This window comes from Dromaius novaehollandiae, chromosome 25 (genome assembly GCF_036370855.1).
Source record: "Dromaius novaehollandiae isolate bDroNov1 chromosome 25, bDroNov1.hap1, whole genome shotgun sequence".
NCBI lineage: Eukaryota > Metazoa > Chordata > Aves > Casuariiformes > Dromaiidae > Dromaius > Dromaius novaehollandiae.
In genome coordinates this window covers 3,944,712-3,966,805 of record NC_088122.1, presented here as the reverse complement: position 1 = coordinate 3,966,805, position 22,094 = coordinate 3,944,712, and the positions used below count along the sequence as shown (strand labels likewise).

The window sequence follows — 22,094 nt, the reverse complement described above, 5'->3', positions numbered from 1 at the left end:
GGGCTAGTGGGGGGGGCAGGGGGGAAGGAGGAGGGGACAACAAGAAGAAAAGAACAGGAAGAAGGGAGATTTTCAACTGTTCAGAAGATCAGCAGTCCAGGCCATAGAGGTCTTGGATGGTAAAACTCATGTATCCACCATCACAAAGGGGATGGGCGCTTGCTGCAGATATCATGAAATTAGTGAGGTTCTTCAGGATTGAGGACATGGATGGACAGAGGCTGGTTGATAAAACTAGTGGGAAATGATGGACTCATTTGCTCAGGGCTGCTCCTGGCTAAGGAGGAGCAGCCACAGTGCTGAGCATGGCCTTCATATGCCTGTTTGGACCAAGTGTGGGGCTACATAGCATTTGCCAGATTTCACCATCTTTACAGAAAACCAGGGTTTTGCTAAAAATATATTTATGCATAAAGTGCCAGTCCTCAAATGTTTTGGGACTTTGTGGTCAGGAAACAAATCTCAATCTTCCCACAATCAAAACTGTAAGCTTTCGGCCAAATCCCCTAAACTTGCAATTTTGGGCAGCTTTTAGCTACAAATTTGGGGGCTTGGAGGAAATTGTTCTGTTTTTCAGTTACTGAAAACTCCATATGTTCTGAGTTTGGATGTCTACTATTCCAAATGAAGAATGAAATTTCCCACTAGAAAACAGTAACAACAACAACAAACCCCAAACACCTGGAGCTGGTCCTGTTCAAACCACTGGAGCCGAAAGGAACCAAAGCCACATTAGACCTCTAGCTCCCTTTCAGGCACAGTCAAAAACTGCAGTTCGTTCTTTACATCTTATGAAGATGTTCTGCATGGTCTTCAGAGTCACGTTACCTTCACAGGTGTCTGTCTCAGTCCTGAAGACAAAGCCCTTGGGGCAGGTGCAGGTGTAGCTGCCGGGTGTGTTACGGCACAGTCCATTGTCGCACAGCAAACGATTGACACTGCATTCATCAACATCTGTGGGCAGGGAGATGGGGTTTCTGAGCTACTATATCAGTGTCCAGTCTTCCACCTGGTCAGCTCTACACAGCCCTGGCAGTCTGAGAGGCACAGAAATGGTCTCCCTATTGCTCAGGTCAATACTACTTACAGCATGGCACGTGTGAGCAAACACATACAGACCTACAGACACAGCCAGAAGGTAGGGGAGAGAAGAGACAACAGGCCCATGCACACTCATTGCTTTCCATGGTTTACAGTGACATTAGGCAACAGGATGCACCTCCCTCTCTAGAGACTTACTCCAGTTCAGTCAGTGTTGGTATGTTTAGAATAGGCTAGTCCATTATTTGCAGCCCAGCATCTTTCCCAGAGCCATTCAGGCTCCAAGTCTCACTCACTCCCCTTGGTGTCTCCTGGGGTCTGCTGCTTTTGTGCCTAGCACCTGGTCAACATGCTATGACTAGCAAGTGTCTGGAGAGAGATTCTGGTGTTGGTGGCAGTCCTACTCCAAGTAGGAGGCTGGAGTGGATCCCTCCAGAGATCACCCTCCACTAACACTCCTTTGATTTATGTTACCCACCCCTCCATCCTGTCCAGGGTCCTTACCCAGTCAATGGAAGGAGGACAGCAGGTGATCTGGTGTCCCTCAGTCCAGTCTTGGGGTGGTCTGGATTGTGCTCTAGAGGGGCCCACCCACCTCTTACTGCACAATAATCCTATACCCATCCCTTTGGCCAGATGGCCGGGGGGTGATCCCACCCTCAGAACAATGCAGTGTGGAAAGTATGTTAAATCACATATGTGTCACTTCTCACACAGCACCCTGTGCTTTTCCCTGTGGATAGGACAGCCCTGAATGAGAACAGTGCCGGAGATGATCAGATGCTGTATCATCTCAGGCTCCTGGGCAGCTGTACACATGAGGTTTGTGCCTGGCTCCCAGCCTCATCTGATGAGTGCATGGCTCATGCTGTGTGGGGGCTTTCTCCTTACTATCACTGAACTCCTGCTTCCCCACGTAATGCTGAGCGTGGGCTGCCCTGAACTCACCCACGCAGTTCTTGCCCGTGGGATCCGACTCGTAGCCCAGGTTGCAGATGCAGCGGTAGCTCCCACGCAGGTTCTCACACATGCCATTGGGGCAGATGTCTGGGTTGAGGGCACATTCGTTGATGTCTGCACAGAGAAAGAAACCAAACTGGATAGATCAAGACCAACCACAGATACGGAGATCTTCCATATCCTAATTCTTCACTGTTCCTTGCTGCTGGTCAGACAGCACCTCTGCTGGGACACCCCTCAGCTGACCTCCCTCCTTCCCGTCTCACCCACCCTTCTGGTGTGTCCCAGCGTGCCCTGGGGAGCCTTGCGCCATTCCTCCTGGTGCTGTGGAGCTGGGTAACTTTCTCCTGGGGATGCACAGCTATTTCAATATTCCTCGAGGGGAACCGCCCCATATGTCAACAGCACCAAGTTACTGGGCACAGGGGAGTATCCCCGAGGGGTGACGGCCAGATGGGCAGTTCCTCCTGCTCTGCACCAGCGTCACCTCTCTTTCTTTTTGGCGCAAAGCTCCGGTGACCAAGCAAAGAGATTTTACCACAGCAAGAACCAGCTTCCCCACAGAACAGGGCAGATTTGTGTTTGTACAGCAATGTCCTCACAGTGTCCTAGTGCCAGATGGCAAATAGCCCAGGCCAGGGTTTCCCAGACACTGCTGGCCTTGGTCTCCATGTGGTCATAGTTCAGTTCTATCTCCAGGAAACTGCAGCCTTGGAGAGGTGCTGAGCATGTGCAGCCCTGGCTGCGGGCAGTGCCACACTGACCAGAGCATGTCTCATGTTAGCTTCTTGCTAGAAAGCATCTTATCATCAGCCTGAGATTGAGCTCTGTCCAGACAAGATGCCCTGGAAGGATGCCCAAGAAGCCACAAGAGTTTTGCCTCTGGCTCACTCCCACTTGGAAAGTTTTGAAAGGCTGCAGTTATCAGGCTGCTTCGTGCTCTTCCTGCTGATCCAAGCACTGCCCAGGGCTGGCAGCACAGTCGCCTGCCTGGCCACTTGCACAGCTGTCTAATTAAAAGCAGCCCCTTGGCAATATGTCCCATGCCGTGCAGCATGCACTTATCACCTCCCTCTCCCTGGGAGACTGTGAGACCTCTTCTCCTGAGACCCAGGAGATAGAGGGTAGACGAGGGACGTGATCAAGTGAATGCAATTGGTCATGCTCTTCATTCCTAAGAAAGCAGGGTGTAAAGCCAACTTTTGTGTGCAAGCCCAGAAATGCAGTTCCCACAGGGTGCCAAGAATCAGCCGCTTTATTCAATACACAGTCCTCAGGGATGTTTGCTGAACATTAACTCACTGATCATTAGGCAGAAGAAAAGACACACACCATCTGACTCCCCCGTGCCCAAGCCCACGTCCCACCTGCAGACACTCACGCTAGCAGGTATACATACGTTCTTGCATGCATTTACACCTGCCTAGGCCTATGCATGCTCCCCCGGTGCTACTCGCAAACAGCTTTCATACACACAGGCAGAATGCGGCTGACTCTCCAACATACACTCCACAGTGCCGAGTCTCTCATGACACAGCCCCATGATCACACAGATGCACACACACTCTGTTAAATGCAACCGCAAGAGCGAGCTCAGGGTGACATGAGATGTGTCTATCTAGAACACGGTATGTGAGATGCCCATACCTCTGCCATCAGCCGTTATTCCAATGCCGCTGCTGCAGAGTGCCTGGAATTCAGCTGCATAGAAAGCACAACAGAGTCATTAGCTTTTCTGGACATTTTAAGTACAGTGAGATCAGTTCTGAGTAACACTGCTTTTATTATTTGTTAGAATACCATCTACAAGCTCCCAAGAGATGCTGGTTTATACTTATGCACTATGTATTTTAGAGCTGATACTCACAGCTAGCAGTAAAACACTGAGAATCCCTGCAATGAGATCGGCATCTCATGATAGCCCACTGGGCATTATTTAATACACGTAACTAATGGCCTGTGCTGTACAATTTCTATAATATGTACTCTATATATGCATATATAAAATGGATAAGAGCAAGGAACATTTTAAGTGTGTGACTAAGAATTTGTCATCAGACATTTTGAAAGGTAAGTTATTGATGAAAATTCATTAAGAAAAGATGTTTCTAGTGGGGCTCTGCAGGAAAGATATGAGATTCAACACTGTTCAGCATTTTGATGGATGATCTGGGAGTAAATGCTCACAGCACATCACTGCCCGTAAAAAGATTAGCTGGATGGTAAAAGGTGAATAGGAAAGACCGCCTGGGGAAGCGAGATCACTCGGCACATGGGACCTATTCAAACAACACCTATCTGGATGGAGCTGAATTGTCTCTGCAGCACAACTGCATGCTGTAGAATGGGGGACTCTGCATTTTGATCCAAAAAAGAAAGCTTCTATCAACTCTGACTTGTTTGAGGATCCAACCCAAATCTGTTGAGTACTGCAAGGTGGCATTTCTTTCTCCCTACCTATGGCTTTTCCATGTCACTGCCAAGCTGTCTAAGCCATCTCACAAAGGTCCCTGGATCAGGGACCCAGAACATCTCTGAGTACTTTCCTGGCTTTTTGCACACCCAGATGGAAGAAGAGCTCACCCGAGTTTTTGGCTGGACAGGGTTGGCAGGGCTCTCCGAAGCCGTGGTCTGGGTTAGCACAGCAGCACTCAGACTTGGTGACTGCTCCCGGAAAGGGACGGGCGCACGTGCCCTTTTTAATGCCTCCGTAACAGGTGCTGCGCATGTGGGTGTCCACGCAAACTCGTCCATCCACCCCAATAGCGAGGCCCCCGAGGCACTCGCATCGAAAGGAGCCCTCCGTGTTAATGCACCAACCATTCATACAGATCCCAGGGGTCTCGCACTCGTCGATGTCTGAAAGAGGAAGCACAGACTGGCTGTTATTTACTCTTGGGTAGCAGGATACACAGATAAGGGCTCTGGCCTATTTTGCAGGGAGAATAGGAGACTACAGGGGAGCCAGAGGTACAGTTTAGAGCATCATGTCCCTTGCACACACTGCTGCAGGCTGTCTCCAGCCTGTTCTTGGTGCTCTGGCTGTCCCTGATGGCTCAGGAAAGGGCTCCCCTCCCACTTCATTGCAGGAATCTGGGAATCTTTAGTCTCCTGAGACCCAGCCCCTTCTCAGACTGGCCAGGTCTTGTCTCTGCTGAGTTAACAGGGCAATAAGCAAGAGAAAATACCCTGCGTCACAGCAGTACATGGGGCAATTGCTATGTCCTCCTCTTCCTCCTTTCTCCATCCTACCTTCACATCCATTGGGAAGCAACACACAATCCGTGGTGCAACTTGCTGTAGTGGCTGGTTAAGACGCAGACATGACTGCTGTCAGCTCACACTGCGTATGGGCCAGCACAGAGCCTCCCAGACATGCTTAACCTGCTGCTCAAAGTGCATTTGAGTTCCAATTTGCACTGAAGTAGCAGAGGTGCAAATATGTGTCCCCTTGTGCCCATTCTGTTGCGAAGAGGCACCTTCCAGCAGCCAAGTGGAAGGTGCCTGGCAACGGCCTTCCTTTTTCTCAGCTACCCTTGGTCTCAGGCATATAAAAAGTCCCCAGAAACACGGATGGCAGGCTGGGAAGGGGGCAGAGACCAAGCTTGGGGACCTACGCACCAACACAGTACCGCCCATTTGGAGCCAGCACAAAGCCTGGCTTGCAGATACATTTGAAGCTGCCATCCTCATTGATACACATCCCGTTGAGGCACATGTTGGTCGTGGCACATTCATCGTGATCTGGGGAGGACAAGCAGAAAACATGAGCAGAGCCTGACACCCGCAGCAGTACTCCCTTGTGCTCAAACTCTTCTGTCCCCTCTCACCCTTCCACAAGATAAAATCGCTCCTTATGACGGTGGGTGCTAACCCGCAAGGCAAAGTTCCCACTGCTAGTCCTGTAAACTGGCTGGCTTGGACTCTTGGAGTAGAGGGTGCCAGCCTGGTGGCATGGAGAAGAACACAAGCCAAAACTGTCCTGCTGCATCCCTGCTGCTCTCAGTTCCCCAGCCAGCTGGTCCAGCTCGCAGCAGGACTAGCACACTGGTGGCTGGAGATGGCAACTCTCAGAATGATGGAAAATGTGCTGCTTCCAGACCCATCCCTGTTCATGCTTCTGGACCCAAAATCCTACAGGAACACTTCAGGAGCGGTACCATCATTATAAAACTGCCTTCCTATTTCAGTGCACCAGCATTTCTCTTCCTCTCCTTTCCTCAAGGGTATTTTTAAGATGGAGTCTGCCCTAGCATCACCTACCTGGTCAAAGGAAAGGGATTCCAGACTCGTCCAGCACAGATTAAAGTAACCACCGATCTCCAGGGAGGATATTGTCTCAGCACAGCCCCAGCCTCCCCAAGGCCACGGATGATAGCACATCAGGAAATAGCTTACCAACACAGTTCTTGCCGTCAGGGGTGATTTCAAAGCCAGCGTTGCAGATACACTGGAAGCTGCCGTCAGTGTTAACACAACGGCCGTTCCTACACATCACTCCATTCATGATGCACTCATCAATGTCTGGCAAGAAAATAAACATAGGCAAGTAGCAATAGGAAGGGTGAGGACAGGTTTCAGCATAACCCGTTCCATGAGAAAAATGCTGTCAAACTCTCACAGTGTGCCCTGCTCCAGGAAGATTGCACTCTCCCCTGCTGTACGAGCTGCAGGAGATGGAAAAAGGTGAAGAAAGCTTCCTGCATGCTCTGGGAATAGCGCTGCATACAGGGACTTACAAGCTCTGGGCTCTCAGCCCCTCCATTCCCTTCTTCATCTTTGCATTTTATCACCTTTTTAGCAGTCCCTCACCTGGATCACCCTCTTGCAGGAGGGCACTGACAGAACAACTTTGCAAGAAATCACAGCAACACCTACATCAATACAAAAATTCCTCAAAAATCTAATTTTTGTCAAAACAAAATCTTGTCATCTTTAAATAGTGTTCTGCCCTTGACAAGGACTTTCTGTAAGTCCTTGGATTGTTCTTAACCAATTATAAAATAGATAAAGGTAGAGGAAATTTTCTCCTTGACAAATTGCAGGATGCTGCTGGCAACACAACTGAGTTGTTCTGAAATCCCATGAACATACCCTGCCGGGAGGTTGCTTGCTGCTGGGAACTCTTCACTCTTTTTCCCCTTTACAGATATTTTCCTTTGGCACCTACCCCTCTGATAACCCTGCTGACACTGGTGCAGTATCCCTTGTCCCTCCCAAACCAGAAAAAGACATACCAATGCAAGCCTGCTTTGTGGGCGTGCTCTGGAAGCCTTCATGGCACTTGCAGTGGTAGGATCCAGGTGTGTTCACACAGTCGCCGTGCACGCAGGGGCTGCTGGAGCACTCATCCACATCTGCAAGAAGCAGAGCCTAAACCTGTGAGACACCATTATGCAGAGAACACACCGAGAGCTCCCAGGAAAGGTAACAAGGGCTGGATTCTGTGAGCTGCTGAGCCCGTCCTTACAACTCTTGTGCTCAGCATCCTGGCAGCACGACCAGCAGGGAGGAATGCAGCAAGACCCCGTGTTCAGGAGCCCACAATGGAGCTGCTGGGGATATAAGGCTAGTCAGGCCCGGTGACATGATAAGGACCATAACGAGAGTGTAGAGTTACGGAATATGGGGATCTGCAGCCGGGAGAGTGGTCAGTCGGTCCCTGTCACCTCTCCTGAGACTCTGCCCGGCGAGCAATGAGGGGGAATAAAGCTTTGTTGGGACTCTGTCTTAGTGATAAGCATCTAAGCCAGTGGCAATTGCTTCACATCCCTGATCAAGCTGTGGCTAATAGAGGAGAGTTGTCAGCTTGGGTGCTCCTCACTGGGCAGGCACCTCCTTTCCACCACCCTGCCTCATGAGCTGAGACCAGCCCTCTGTCTCCAGCCTCTCAGGAGGAGCTGGGACTGGGACAGAGGCTGCTGGAGCACCTGTTCAAGGTGCTGTTGGGAGCAGGCATGGGGCTGGAGCACGGCAGTAGCTGACCTCTGCGTCTGTCAAACAGATTCCACTTACCAATGCACTCTCCACGCACATCCTGCTTGTATCCCATGTTGCACTCGCAGCGGTAGCTGGACGGGGTAGGGATACAGCGTCCATTCAGGCAGAGGTTGGTGAAATGCTTGCAGATGTCAATGGTCTGATTTAAAGTGGCAGTTCCTGGAAGGCACAGAGACAGCATCAGGCAGAGAATTGCAGCTCCCTTCCCTTTGCTGTCTGTGTGGAGCAGAGTCACTAAGTACAGAAACTGTGCTGGATCAGCGCTGCTCCCGGGCCCTGAACAACCATCTCTGCTTGGGGCTGCGGACACAAACCCAGCTAGCTCAAGTCTCTTCAGGGTGCTGTGGTACCCCTGCCATACTGACATGCACAAGACTGCACAGCCTTGAAGAATTAAGGTGGGGATCAATATTTATTAACATCCACTGCATGTTTACAGGCCCAAGCTCTTGGCAAAGAGCTATTTGGGATGCACAGAAGAGGGGTGTCTCTGGTAGGGGGAAAAACACTCCTCTGTTTTGGGGAGGCAGAGAGTGAGATGGTGACATGAAAGCTTCATTCCTATTTGGTAATTAGAAAGACATTCTGCACTGACGCTAGCCTCCCCTGCTCTGCCAGGAGACGGTGTTTGATCTGCTGCTGGGCTCAGCATTCTGCACAGCATTAATGTCAAATCCCATCACTCCCCCAATGTCAAAATAAACCTTGTAGCTGGCTAAGAGCACTGGTGCTCTGCTCATGTGTGCACAGCTCGGAGAAGCGGGCAGGCACACAGGCAGACACGCTGTGTATGTTCTGAGACATGTAGCCAAATTGGGTCAGCACTGTAAAAAAGGAATTTTAATTTACCGATGCTTGAACTTCCTGGGCCCATTCCAGGCAGACCTGGGATCCCTCCTTGTCCATTTGCCCCATTTGGTCCGATGCCTCCAGGCCCGTTGATTCCCGGCCCAACACCATTGGGCCCAAATCCAGGAATTCCTGGAAAGCTCCCAGGGAACCCTGGCACCACTGGGAGTCCTTCGATGCAAAGCCTGCGGTACTCATCTGAAACAAACCAGCTGCCTTAGTGTCTTTCCAAGAGTGCCTGAATCCCCCTCCTGTCTCTGCCAGGATGCGGAGAACACAGGCAGCAAGACGGAGACAGGAACTGGCAGACAGCAAAGAGGGTGGGTGCTGATGGGAAGCGGGCAGACGGATGAGGAGGGTTTTAACCCCCTCTACTCCAAAGCAGTTGATGAGAGACAGCTTGCCAGGGTGTTTGGCAGGAGCTTCTCAGGGTGTGTGGGGAAGAAGGCACTGCAGGCTCCCTTCATGCAGGAAGGGACGGGACTTAGAAGGCTACCAGACTTGAACTGTAAAGTTCTCCCCTGCATGGTGGCAGGGTCACTGGTGATGAAGGAAGAGAGAGGCAGAGATGGAAACAGTTACAGTGTGGTGACTTCTCAAGGCCTACTCCTCATTTGGCCCCATGGCTCAGCTGCAGTGGGAGACAAAGTCAGCTGGAAGGGCAGGAGGAAGGGGGTAAATTCTTGTCTCAGCTGAACTCATCTGGCTCGCCTTCAGATGAGCCCCAGGCAGGTGATGTGACCCTTCTCTGTGGCATTATGTTGATGATTCCCCATGCCTGTGAAAGCCTGGGGTATCACTGGGGCAGTCAGAGCCACAGGCTGGCCCAGTGGGAGGTGGAGGTCCTTGGTGTTGCACTTACCAGATCCCCGGACAGGGCACATTTCTGGAGTCTGCCCAATGGCCCAGCAACGCCCAGAGTCACAGCAGCACTGCATCTTGGTGTACTGGCCAGGGAGCTCCCCAGCACAGCGGCCCCCAATCAGAGCAGAGAAACATGTCCCAATCCGCTGGTCTGCAGAGAGAGAGAGGAGATGCAGCCACAGGGTGCCATCACTGTACTCCCTGCCAGGCCCCAGCCCATGTAAGAGGCATGTCCCAAGTGCCTGTTTCCAGCGGTGTCTCTTCCTTCTGCCCAATGTCCTGATCTGACCTTCTGTTCTGCCTCATTTTCCCAAATCATGAGGTTTTCCAGCATCTCCATCTGGAGCACATCAAGGCTGCAGTGATGAACCTCATTCCCCAGTATTAAGTCTCACATTGCCATGTAGGCTCCTAAATACTATAAACAGCCTGACTGAGCCAGAAATGGGCAGTAGGTGGGCAACCCCTCTCCATTGGATTGGCTCCATCAGGATCTGCCTCGAGCCCTGCGGGAAGGACAAGCAGACTCAGCAGATTCTGATTCATTTCACAGAGCAGGAAACAAATGAGATTCCCCCCACCAGTGCTGTCTTCTGCCCTCTCCATTCATAGTTTAGACTCATGTTTCCTCACCTTCCCATTTCAAAGAAATGAGATTTTTTACAGGTGTCTCCTTTTCACTAGAGTTTCTGCACTGCTGATAGTCAGGGCTGGGCTACCCACTCTCCCAACACAAATCCTGAGTTAGCAGCTGGGAGAGAGAAGAGGCTGAGGGGAGCTGTTCTGCAGGAGACCTCACTGCAAACTTTAACACTTCCTTTACCAAACAGCCAGAGTCATCCCATCAGCTGGGACAGACAAACTGTTCTGGACTAAATACATTATTCACCAAAATTGAATTCTGGGGCTGAGATCTCCATTTTTCAGGTTCTCCCTCTGACATTACTGTCTGTCTTGCTTATCTAGACAACATTTGTGACTGAGTGGGACACAAACTCATATGAACAAAAGCAGTGCCACAAAGAAGGAGCCTAGCCTAGCCCTAACCAGTGTTTAGGATTACTTCTACGGGAGTAATCTCTGGAAAAAAACACCTTTCAGTGATATGCAAAGTGAGCTGTATCACGCTTCCCTAGACCTTGGCCTCTTTTGTGGAGCTGTGGGAGCAGCAGCAGACAAGAATGTAGGGTAGTGTTCCCCCAGTGCATGCTGAACTGATTCAGTCTAGAGTTGCTGTTTCTGCCAATAAACACACTTTCCTGCAATAAAAAAAAGTCCAGTGCTGCCTGCTGCTGTTGTGAGCGTTCCCAGATAATTAGTGGGCATTCCCTAGGCATTCCTGCTCTGCCCTGAAGCCTTGGCTGCACATAGCCCTTTCCTCTGTTTTTCCCTTGCAGGACAGAGCTGGCAGACAAATGTGGCTCAGCCACTTCCTACAGCACTTAGGTCAGGCTGGGGAATGTAGGTTCCAGCATTAGCCAGAGTGATCCCCAAGCCTGTGCTAAGCCAGGACTTTTCCACAGCTGCCGTTGCCCAGGGTGGGCCTGCACATCTCGAACGTGGCGAGGACCTGCCTCTCCTTCCCAGAAGAGCTGTAATGGCAAACCTCCCATGGTCTGTGAGGAAGCCTTCCCTGCCAGGTTCCAGTGGCCACAGCATCTCTCCCTGAACAAATGGAGATGTTCCCAGCCCCAACAGCCCTACAGTCTGACCTCCCTCCAGCTTCCCAGCGGCTGCATGTTTCAGGTCATGGGCTGGTTCCCACAGCCTGGACTGAACTGTGAGGAGAATGAGTCCTGGAAGGTGGTCAAAGTCCATGAGCCTGGCCAAAGCCACAGACACCAAGCCTGGCACTGATGTTTGGGGTGTGAGGCTTCTGGACTAGACCCAGGAGACTGAAGGCCTTTCACATGTCTAGCAAGGCCCTGTCTGGCACCAAATCCTCTAGGAAAACCTGGAATATTCCACTCATTCAGCTCTTGTCCTTGTTTCTGAAGTAATTTAATGAGGGGGAAAGTCTGGTCTGATTTGTCTGCTGCGCCTGTAGAGTGACATTAACCAGCAGGCTGACACTTCACTGAAAAATAATTGAAATTAATTGCACGGAGCTGTTTGATCTGTGGGCTGTGGTTATTTCTTCTCTAATCACAGCTCAGGGACTTACGGAGGACAGTGACCCCATTTAAAGCCAGGGTGACTAAACCAGCATGTCTTTTCTCAAATACATTCCTTCAGCCACTCTGCAACGCTGAGTCCAGCATGAACCGCTTCTCTAAAAGCAAAACTTTTTATCCACCAAAGAGACTTGCAGAAGGAGAGACAGGACAGGAGAAGGCAAATTTGGGCACAGGGACTGAATGCAACACAGGATTAACTCCTAATCCTAATGAAGAAAAGTCCTAGTCACGCGGAAGTTCGTGCCCTCCCAGGTCCTTGTTCTCTGGCAGATGGCAAGGGTGCAAGAGCAATACCCACGTCTCCGCAGGGCTCAGCAAGCACCGGAGCGTAGAACAGGGCAGTCTTCCACAGCATGACAGGCTGGGAACACTGCTTAACAGCCGTCTCTCCTACTCCAGAAAGGGGCTGTCCTTTGACCAAACCAAGGCAGGATAGCGGGAGCATTCAGAAAAGCTGCACGAGTCCCTGTTTCTCAAGCCACTGATGCTGCTGTGCGTGAGGAGCTTAGGGCTGAGCTGAAATGGATATCTAGGTCTGAGGGCAGTAATTTGGAATAAATCCTCTCCTCTCACCTGGCCCTTCTGTTCTTCTGCGGGATGCTCTCTGTCACCAAGGCGGTGATACACTGACAGCCAGCCAGTTAATAAGCAAGAAGCAATTCTGAGAAGGCAACCTTGGTCCCTGCAGACAGACAGGCGCTGACAAGTTTGACAAGGCAGGGAGGTCACAACAGTTTGTGTAACGGAGGGAATGGTCCAGCCCTTATTCATCTGGACAAACATTTATTAAATTCATCTGTCTTTGCTGCAGTTTGCAATAATCTCTCTCAGAAATGAACATCAGAACTAATTGAAAACGCAGCTGGATCTGCCTTGGGCAGAGATGGGGTGGATGGAAAGAACAGCGGGTCCCCTCAGTCCCTCCATGACCTCCTGCAGGACCACCCACGTGCTGGAGGTACAGGCACAAGGCCGTTGTGATATTGTTCTGCCTTCCTCCACAGCTGCTAAGGGGACAGGTCTGCACAATAATTTCAGTTAATCGGATAATGCTGCAGGCGAGAAAGGATGCAAAATTCCACATTAGATTAGACATGATTAGACACAGAGGGGAGGGATAGAGCCACAGGTCTGTCAGTGGTCTATGACTCAGAGATGTTATGGATGCTTTGGAAGTGGTTTTTCATGATATACACACAAAAGTTTCCTTGGCTGAGCGAGCAGCTCATGGAATTCACTTGAGGAAGACTAGAAAAGTCAGAGAATGAAAATAATTTGAAAAACTATTCCTAATTTTTTCTGATTTAAGGGCATAAAATGTTTTCTTAAAAATACCAAACTGTTCCCTTGATTATTTTTAAATAATTGGCATTTGTTTTTCTCCACATTTACTGCTTTCTACATTGAAATGGTATTTGCTTTTTTCCCAATTCTTTATTGTTATCTGTAAATTCTCCAGGGTCTGGGGAACTATAAAAAAAATTAGACTTACAAAAGGACAAAGGAAAATGAAAGAGCGGGGAAAAATATTACTACATGGCCTTTACTGGTGGAAAAAAACCAAAGACAAGCGAAAAAAGTTATCTGAATTTCAAAAAAAATTCCACATTTTTTTCTAATCTTCATCCTGATGAAAAGCTGGTCTATTTTGGGGGGGTAAGGGGGGGGGGATGAAATACATGCACTTCATCCCAGGGGAGAGCTTTTAAGGGTGAGTATTTCTCTGACTTTGCGTCTTGCCATTCCCAGGAAACTCAAGTGATCAAAACCAAACAAACTAGTTGTTGCAAAAGCCACTTGGCTCTGACTACAAAGGACCTGAGGGTGATTAGCTCAGAAGGGAGCTGCAATGCAGATATCAGCGTGCAGCCAGAGGAATCCCACCCAAGATATCCAGTGGTGCTTGGTTTGCAGGGAAGAGTGGTGCAAAAGGTGCCTTGTTCTGTCATGCTGTGGCGTGGACATTCAGTCTGGACCGATGAAGTCATCGTGTGTTCCCTGTTTCTGGAAAACTGACCTATTCCATTCCTGTTTGGATAAGATTATGCTAGATGGTGTTGTCTGTCTCAATGAAGAGTCATGGCAGAACAGGAGCATCGCATCCCTCTGGGCACAGCTGAAAGTGAACAGGGCTCCCTCCCACCAGACTGCAATATCCATGACGCACATCGGCCACCAGTGCCTCTGCTGTCTCGCTGCAGGGAAGCTGCCGTGCAAATAGAGAAGCCCTGGATACTATTATAAGAGTTTCTTTGGTGACAAACGCTATAATAAATTCACTCCCTCCCTGGCTTAGTCTTCTAGTTCACCTCCCAGTTTAACTATGCATGAGGTTGAGGTGTACACGCATCCCTGAAATGATCTGGTAAAAAATCATCCTTCTTGCAGTGAAGAGCTTTACAGAAATGGATTGAATGACCTAGTTTGCAGTGCAACTCCTTGCACAGGTTCATGGGAAAAAAGGGTTGCAATTCCATGCTGTTTAATTCTGCTAGAGCGGAGAGGATGTTGCTCTCCTTGGCCATCCCTGACATTCCTGCTACTTCTTTTGTGTTGGCCCTGCTTGTGCCACTACATGCTCAGTGAATCCAGCTCACTGAGCCAATGGAAAACTAATCCACTAAAAGATCTGTCTTCTGTCAGACTGAAGAGCTGATACAGCTCTGCCTGTGGAGCTGAAACCATGACTAGCGGGAGTGACACAGTAGAGTGTCATATTACTGCAGAGTCTGGGGGCAGCATCCAGCCATAGCCCTGCTTCTGGCCTTCTGCTGAGGTTCTGGTCCCACTGCCTCCCTTGACTCTTCCTCTCTGCTGTGCCCAGCAAAGCTCCCACCGAGTCATGGACCCTCTTGCTCACCTTCTGGGCCTGGCCATGTTGGCACCCACCACAGGTCAGAGGGAGCTGACCTGGCATCCCAGCAATTACGGAGCCTCTTTACACCTCTGGTCTCCTCAACTGCTTAGGCAGAGCTCGGCTTAGCAGCCTCCCTGGCTCCCTCGACACCTTGGGAAGTGGTGGGAGGTGTCAGGGGGCTCTGATCAGAGTGCCTCTTCAGCTCCCTATGAATCCATTTTCGAGCCTGTGATCCTCTCATCCCTTCCTTTTTGTCATTTCTTGCCTCCATAAATATTATCTACTCATGTTTCCTTTTTCCTCCTGCTCTTTCTCTTCCCAGATAATGACCAAAGCAGTAAACAGTGGTTCTCTAGGAAGGCAAGCCCTCAGTAAAACTTTCACAACCCCAACTGAGCCCAGGAATTTGCAACAATAAGTGAGACTTGGCCCTAGCTGGAACTTCAGGCAGTAAATTTGTTGATGTTGCCCACAGAGAGATAAGATCCAAATCTCTTTCACAGCTTTGCTGCACTATCAGGAAGAAAGAAAGAGCAAATAAAGCAATGTGCAGGAGCTCTGACTTGCAATGAAGAAGGGAAACATTTTTACACATCATTTACAAGATTAGAAATGCATCTGAGAGGACATTTGTCTGTTTCGAAAATTGTTCTTTTAAGCCCTCCTTGAAAAGCAATCTGTTGTACAAAAAAACAGTTCACTGCCTGCTGAAGCACATCCTTCTGCTGCCTGAAAAACACTGAGCCTGTCTTTTACAAGCATAAATGAATGAAACTGTTATGAGCATGTGTGGAATTGGATTCTTTGTGTTGAGCACAGGTGGTTGGATCATTCAATAAATGTTCATTTCAAACTATGACAGACTTTCTCCAGCTATGCCGCTGTTTGCATTTCACTGAGGAAGGCAGTGAAAGCAGCTAATGAGATTTGGGATCAACTCAAGCTCAACATCTTGCTGTTTCAGCTGCAGAAACTACAGGAGATTATTCAAATGCAATAAAAAGGTGTTTACTCTACTAAAAAGGGAGGGGAAAGGGATCAAGGCTGCCACTATAAAGTCACCACATACCCAGTGCTGGTGCGCCATGATATATGAGACAATGTGGTCATTTCCGGTCTAAACATCTGGGAGGTGTTAGTACAAGGTCTCTTCTGCTCTCTCTTGAAGCTTTTCATGCTTTAATGTTTTTAATTATTTATTAATTTCCAGTTTTACACACTGTTTATTTGATTTGTTTCATAGAACATAAATTGTGGGTTTAAAATACTGTAAACTCTCAAAATGAGCACTAAAATCCTCCAAACTGTACAAACAGAATTTGCAAAATGTAGATCATGGGGCAACAGCACCCCAGAGTTAAACTAGCACATTTTGCCAGAAAAAATATTGTCTGTCCCAAAATGTGACAGAACACTAACAGCATATATTAGCTCAGGGAAATGGCTATAGTATGATGTATCAAGTTCAGCTGCAGTCATAGTCCACTGCAGCTAACTAAGCTTTGGACTATTTTTAAACTTTGGGGTCCTAATTTTATTTACTTTTCATTTCTTGAAGTACTTGGTTTGAAGGAAAGAGGGGAAATGTCCCTATGACTCATCAGACAGCCATCACATCCCTCTGGGCTTATGGCAGGGTGTGGGAAATACGGAGGAAAAGAATTTCATCCTTGTCAAAATCTATCAGATTCCCAAACAAGGTGACTCTTATGGTACACTTTACAACGGTTTCTTTCTGGAACGAGAACATGATTGATTTTTACTCCAAATTCTGTGGATATGAAACAGTTCAGAAATGAAATATTTCTGTATTAATTTCCAGGACTTTAAACAAAAAACTGTACCTAACATTTCCATTGCCCTAACAGTGATCTTATCTCTGCCTTTTCTGTAACAGTACCTCTTTATAAATCCTTGTGTCCTTGACCTTCTGAAGATGAATGAACTTTCTGAACAGTGAGACAAACTCTGGGATTCAATTTGACTCAAGTAAGTGTCCCTGCTGAGAGCAAGTAAACAGAGAGCTGATCTATTTATCATAGAAACTGTTGTCTGTTATAGAGAGAAATGGACCATCAAATATTTACAAGGCTTGGAAAGGAATTTTGATCTGTTAAACATGCAAGATTCACTCCAGGCTCTTTAGTCTGGAGACAGGACAGGTCATAAGTCTGGGGAAAGCTTGCCTGGACTCCAGCCAGTTCTGGTAAGCTTTAAAATACAGGCGCCTTGAGCCAAACTGAGACAGGGGTAAACAGGTACACCAGAGCCTGTGGAGTGTCACACTCTGGCCCCACTGAGCCCTTCATGCAGTCTGCAGGATGGGGACTGCAAGTGTGATTTCCATATGGTCCTGGAAGTCATTTTGTAGCCAAAAATCAAGTGCTGTGGGAGGAAGGTGGCTACAACGTAATGTGTAAGAGCTTATACAACAGCCGTGTAAGCCTGCAGTCTCCAAATGCGTGTGGCGACAGACATCTACAATGTGTTGAGCCATACTTGGGAGGCACCTTCTTCTCTTCACCGACTAGAGAGGGATCCCAGGCAATCAGCTCAGTGCAAAGCAGCTCACTCGTGAAAGCTTGAGTTCAGTGAGATGAAGCCAATTTTTAGTCTAAAGCCTTAAAGATCGTTAGCTTGGGGTAATAGAGATTTGTGAGTTGCTACCTGTGGTTTAAGCAGGAAGGAGGAGGGGATGATAAAGGTCACTGTTTATCTGCATTGGTTAGGCAAACACTTGGAGTAAACCTTTACCCCTACACCTCTGCAAAGGGATGAATGTGAAACTGTGGGATATTCCCCTTTTTGCTCCAGAAAGGCCTGCAGCCCTTCCCTTGGACCTACACACCCCAAAAAACACGTTGTGCCTGCAATTCAGTTGCTGGGTGAATACTGGTGTCTCTGGCTGACGTCTGATGTAGGAGAAAAGGGGTGGCCTCCAGGCTTCTCCCACTAGCTGGTGCAATTCTGTGAGTAGGAGCACAATGATCCTCCTTTGAAGACAGTCACTGATACAGACCACTATCCTAGCCAGACACCTTCCATCCCAGATATCTTCCTCAATCAGTCCCCAGTCACCCCCTGTCAAACACTCCAAGCACTGGGACAACTGCAGCCAGGGCTATTCTCAGTGGGGCTGAGAGATGGAGAAAGCCCTGGCCTTCAGCAGCCAAGCAGGACTGCATCAGAACCTGACCCTGAGGTGCAGCATGGCAGCCAGGCCAAGGCACAGAAACACAGCATCTTCTAGCTATTACATGGACAGCATGCACCTTTGAAGTGATTTGCAAACCACCATCATGATGTGAGGTCTGGGTTTCAGAAACTCCCTTTATGCAACAGTCCTGAGAACTATTTAGCATCTTACCAATGCAGCGTGATCCATCGGGGCTGGTCATGAAACCGCGTGGACATGTGCACACGTAGCTGCCTGCTGTGTTGGTACACTCGCCGCCATCACATACGCCAGAGATTACACCACACTCATCCACATCTAGAAAAGAACAAACCAACAGTGATTACTTTTCCCTGTGAATCATCTCCTTTCCTTCCATGAATGGACGTGGGGCAAGAGCTGCGATCACACAGGAAAGGAGCTAGTGTTATGAGCTGTCATGGGATGTCTGAGATCATTAGTGGCCTCCTACCAGTGGATTAGGAAAGAAAAAAAGACTCCCCCAAAGAGCGATTCAGAGAGCTTCATGGAGTCATCTGCTTCTCTCCATTGAAGAATAGGTCTTTGTGTAAGCTGATCAAAAATGTTGAGCTCCCTGGAACACAAAGGAAGCTTCAAGACAGAAACACATCTGTGCAGGTGCATGACTCCAGCTGAACAGCAAGTCCCTCCATGTGACTTGGAAGCTTCTCTGAAGGCAGAGACGCTTCTGATCAGATCATGTTCTTTAAAAAACACTGGACACTTACGTTGTTCACTGAATTGCTCCATACAGTGAACAACATATTAAGACAAATACATTTAGGCATCCAAATACAGGTGAAAAGGCATCTGTAGTCCCAGTTAGGCAAGGGAGATCTGGACATTTCACTCTATGTATTCAGATCCTCAATCAGCAGTTACCTATTTTAGAGTGAAATGATTTTTTCTTCAGGCTCCCCTGAGTGTGTTGACCTCCACTCAGATTTCCTCATTTTGAACTGAAGGTTCCCTGTTGCTAGACTGGTTGCCACACTGTGTAGTGCCATCTGAGATGCCCCAGGGAGTTCTGCCTACCTTCCAGTCACTCTGGAAGAACGTAAGTCTCCTGGAGGTCCTGTGTTACATCTACCAGTCCTTTGTGGACACTCCTGCTATGCTGGGACTTCTCAAATACAGTGTGGGCACTTAAGTCCAGCCTTGGTGCCTGCTGGAGAAGGAAGGAGTAACTTCCTTTGTATGACAAAAGTTACAGCATGGCCTCTTCAGCCATTGTCCTTTCTTTGAGGGCAATTCCCTCCCCAGCAGACTGCAAAAGGAGTGGGGAGAGAAAGGGAGGTTGAAATGAATCCACTGAAATGAAGCTACTATGCAGAATTCAGAATGCAAATTAATGAGACAGAAGAGAGAAACTGAGTCAGAGGGACCCTGACATGGTAGCCCCACGAAGGATGGATGTGCCCAAAAGACACCTACTTTGGATTCTGGCTCCTTCTCTCAGTGCTGTTAGATGGACACTGTCTAAAGAGCTCCAGGAACAGGGTTCAGCATCAACGAATTCCCCCCGTGCACTGGGCTCCCCTTCCCAGCCAGCTATAGGCAGATTCCTTTGATCTCACTTGCTGCTTGCATAAAGGTTCAGCCAAAGGGAAGATGAGCAGTCCAGGTCAGATGCTCCATAGCTTGGGGAATGAGATGCTCTCCTAGATGCTCTGCCAGCAGCAGAAGCAGACGGAGTTTATATCATTAAAAAAAGGCTGAACGGATTGCTCCGAGCAGGGACCTCTGTGGCCCTCTCAGTGAGTCCTTCCTGCCTGGAGCTACTGCTCTCATCCGTTGAGTGCTAAGGGCACTGGACCTCCCTCCCTTCCAGTTTTGCCCCTGTTAAAGCACCTTCTGAAATACCACGTACCAATCTAGCAAGCAATCCCTCCACCTATTGAATCATATCTGACCTGAATTCTTATCAGCACTTTGTGACCAAGGAAATGCTTTAGTTTTATGGTGACGGCAAGCCATGGTAGTGTGTCCCTATTGAGTGCCAACCAGCAGAGTATGCTGGGAGCTGGAAGGAACTGAGATCTGACAGCAGCTCTTGCAACAAGGCCAGTACAGGACTATACATTATATATATATATAAACACATATATATACATATATACATATACACACACATTATACAGGACATTTTAGGTAGAACCACCAGATTTTAGGGAAGCAGAAAAACTATTTATAGAACTATGCCTGACACTTTTCCTTAAGTTTCTGATTCTGTCCTGGGTTTTGTTCCTTCCTCCAGCCCAGCCTCTCCTAGCCCCTGAGCATGCCACAGTTTGAGCTACTTACCTAGTCACAGGGAATATTACTGAGGCAGAGAGATACACTGAGTCCTCAGTGAAATAACACCAAATTATCCATGAAGATAAAAGAAATACTAACGAATACCACAGCTGCAAGGAAGCCCAGGGAATCTGGGAATCTTAATGTTCCCTGATCTGTTGCCCTGCCAGTGCCCTCTAGATGAGTGGGTAGGAAACAGTCCCCAGCTGGGTTCCAGTCTAGGGCTAGTAGGACCACCTGTGTCAACAAGTTCTGCCACACACTGATTTTCCAGCAGTTCATTTCCATGCATGAGATTGTTTGTCAGTGTATCTGACACCAGTGAGGCACACCTCTCCGAACTGAAGTGGATGGAAAATACAGACATTACGACAAGAGTTTTTCAAGGGGGCAAGAGCTGAACTCAGACATTTAGAAGTGCTTGTCAGCCCTCGTGACTAGACATACAGCAATGATTGCAGAAAGGTTGCAGAAGTACTGAAATTCAGAGAAAACCACCCAGAGATAACCACCAGCTTCTGCCATTTGAACTTAGCATGTGCTCTACAAGCAGCTCTCTAATGTGGAGGTATGGCAGACCCTCACCACTGGAAAAGTGAAACACAGAGACTAACCCCATTGCCAAGATCCTGGCTGCCGGAGCCTGGGTTCTGAGACAGACCGTCTATATCTGAAATCACGCTCAGGGTGAGATTTTGCTTTGCACTGGAAGAACTGAGGTGGAAAGATGAGGCACTATAAGATATGCTGGAGGACTGTGCAGGTTTCCAAAGTATCCAGGCCATTTTTATTACAAACTTGAGAAAGTTCTTGGGTTAATTATATTTTTGGCTCTTCTTCTACTGAATATTTAAAGAGCTGCATACACTTGTGGAAGCCCTAGTTAACAGCAGACGAGAAAGCACACAGGAAGCCCAGAGACTGCAGCTTAACAGAACTCAAACTGTAACAGAAAGGGGTGAGGAAAGGGCACAAGACTTAACAAGTTCTTATACAGACGATATAGAGAGAGCCAGCTCTAGTTTTGTCTGCAGCAGCTAGGCAGGATCTGAAGGCTGGGTAAATTCAAGGGAAAAGAGTGGCAAATAAGCAGTTTTGCAAATGGAAATTTGTTTTCAAAAAGTTTAGACCAAAATGTTAATGCTGTTAAATGCCACACTTGGGTGGCTGTTGACTCTAACGACTAGTTTTGGAGATGGGTTGTAGATTTGTCTCTATTAACAACTAAAATCTGTTTCAGAAGCTGATCTGGAATTAGAATTCAACCTCGGATTAATGCCCCCAAAGCAGTTGGTTGCTGGTCATGATCCAGGGGGTTGGTAAAAGACAGACGGAACATTTGCCAGAGAGTTTTCACAATGACAAAAAAAAATATGTTTTGGCTATCGTCAAAATAAATGATCTCTGCTAAGCAGCTTTATTTATTGTATTTTAAAACTACAGCACTTTTGTGAATGGATACGGGATTTTTATATGCCATTCAGATACTGCCGGGGGCTGGCAGGAGGATAATGAAAAAAAGAACTGGTCAAATTAAGCTCCTTCGACGGGATTTTTCTGATGTGAACAGCGTAACAGCCTTGCACAGCCTGATGGCATTAGCATGTGTGGAGATCAGAGTTGCTGTAGGGCAAATAGGCATCTGCAAGAAACAAGCAGAACAGCAAAGACCACTCGTCTGGGAGTGGGAATGGAGGATGTCTTTGGAAGAGCTGAGACTTTAGTGATAAAGGCAGCGAATGCATACATGGGGAGAGTTGCCAGAACCCAGTCCTTCAGGGCAAGCGAGGAACCAGCAGGAATCTGTGCTGCGAGCCAGCAAACCTGGCTGTCCTGTCAAGCAGCAGCAGGT

At 48.3% G+C, this 22,094-nt stretch overlaps 1 protein-coding gene across 1 annotated transcript in view; it reads right to left on the bottom strand.

Annotated features, from left to right (window-relative positions):
• Nucleotides 1-22,094, bottom strand: part of FBN3 (fibrillin 3) — a 112,105-nt gene that overhangs the window by 35,326 nt on the left and 54,685 nt on the right. The window contains exons 9-19 of the mRNA XM_026105397.2: nt 18,116-18,241; nt 9,713-9,865; nt 8,851-9,048; nt 8,017-8,160; nt 7,239-7,358; nt 6,400-6,525; nt 5,623-5,745; nt 4,585-4,860; nt 3,649-3,702; nt 1,990-2,115; nt 829-954 (exon numbers count right to left, since the gene is read on the bottom strand). Coding sequence (XP_025961182.1) covers nt 829-954; nt 1,990-2,115; nt 3,649-3,702; nt 4,585-4,860; nt 5,623-5,745; nt 6,400-6,525; nt 7,239-7,358; nt 8,017-8,160; nt 8,851-9,048; nt 9,713-9,865; nt 18,116-18,241 — 1,572 coding nt within the window. The remainder of the gene's footprint in view (nt 1-828; nt 955-1,989; nt 2,116-3,648; nt 3,703-4,584; nt 4,861-5,622; nt 5,746-6,399; nt 6,526-7,238; nt 7,359-8,016; nt 8,161-8,850; nt 9,049-9,712; nt 9,866-18,115; nt 18,242-22,094) is intronic.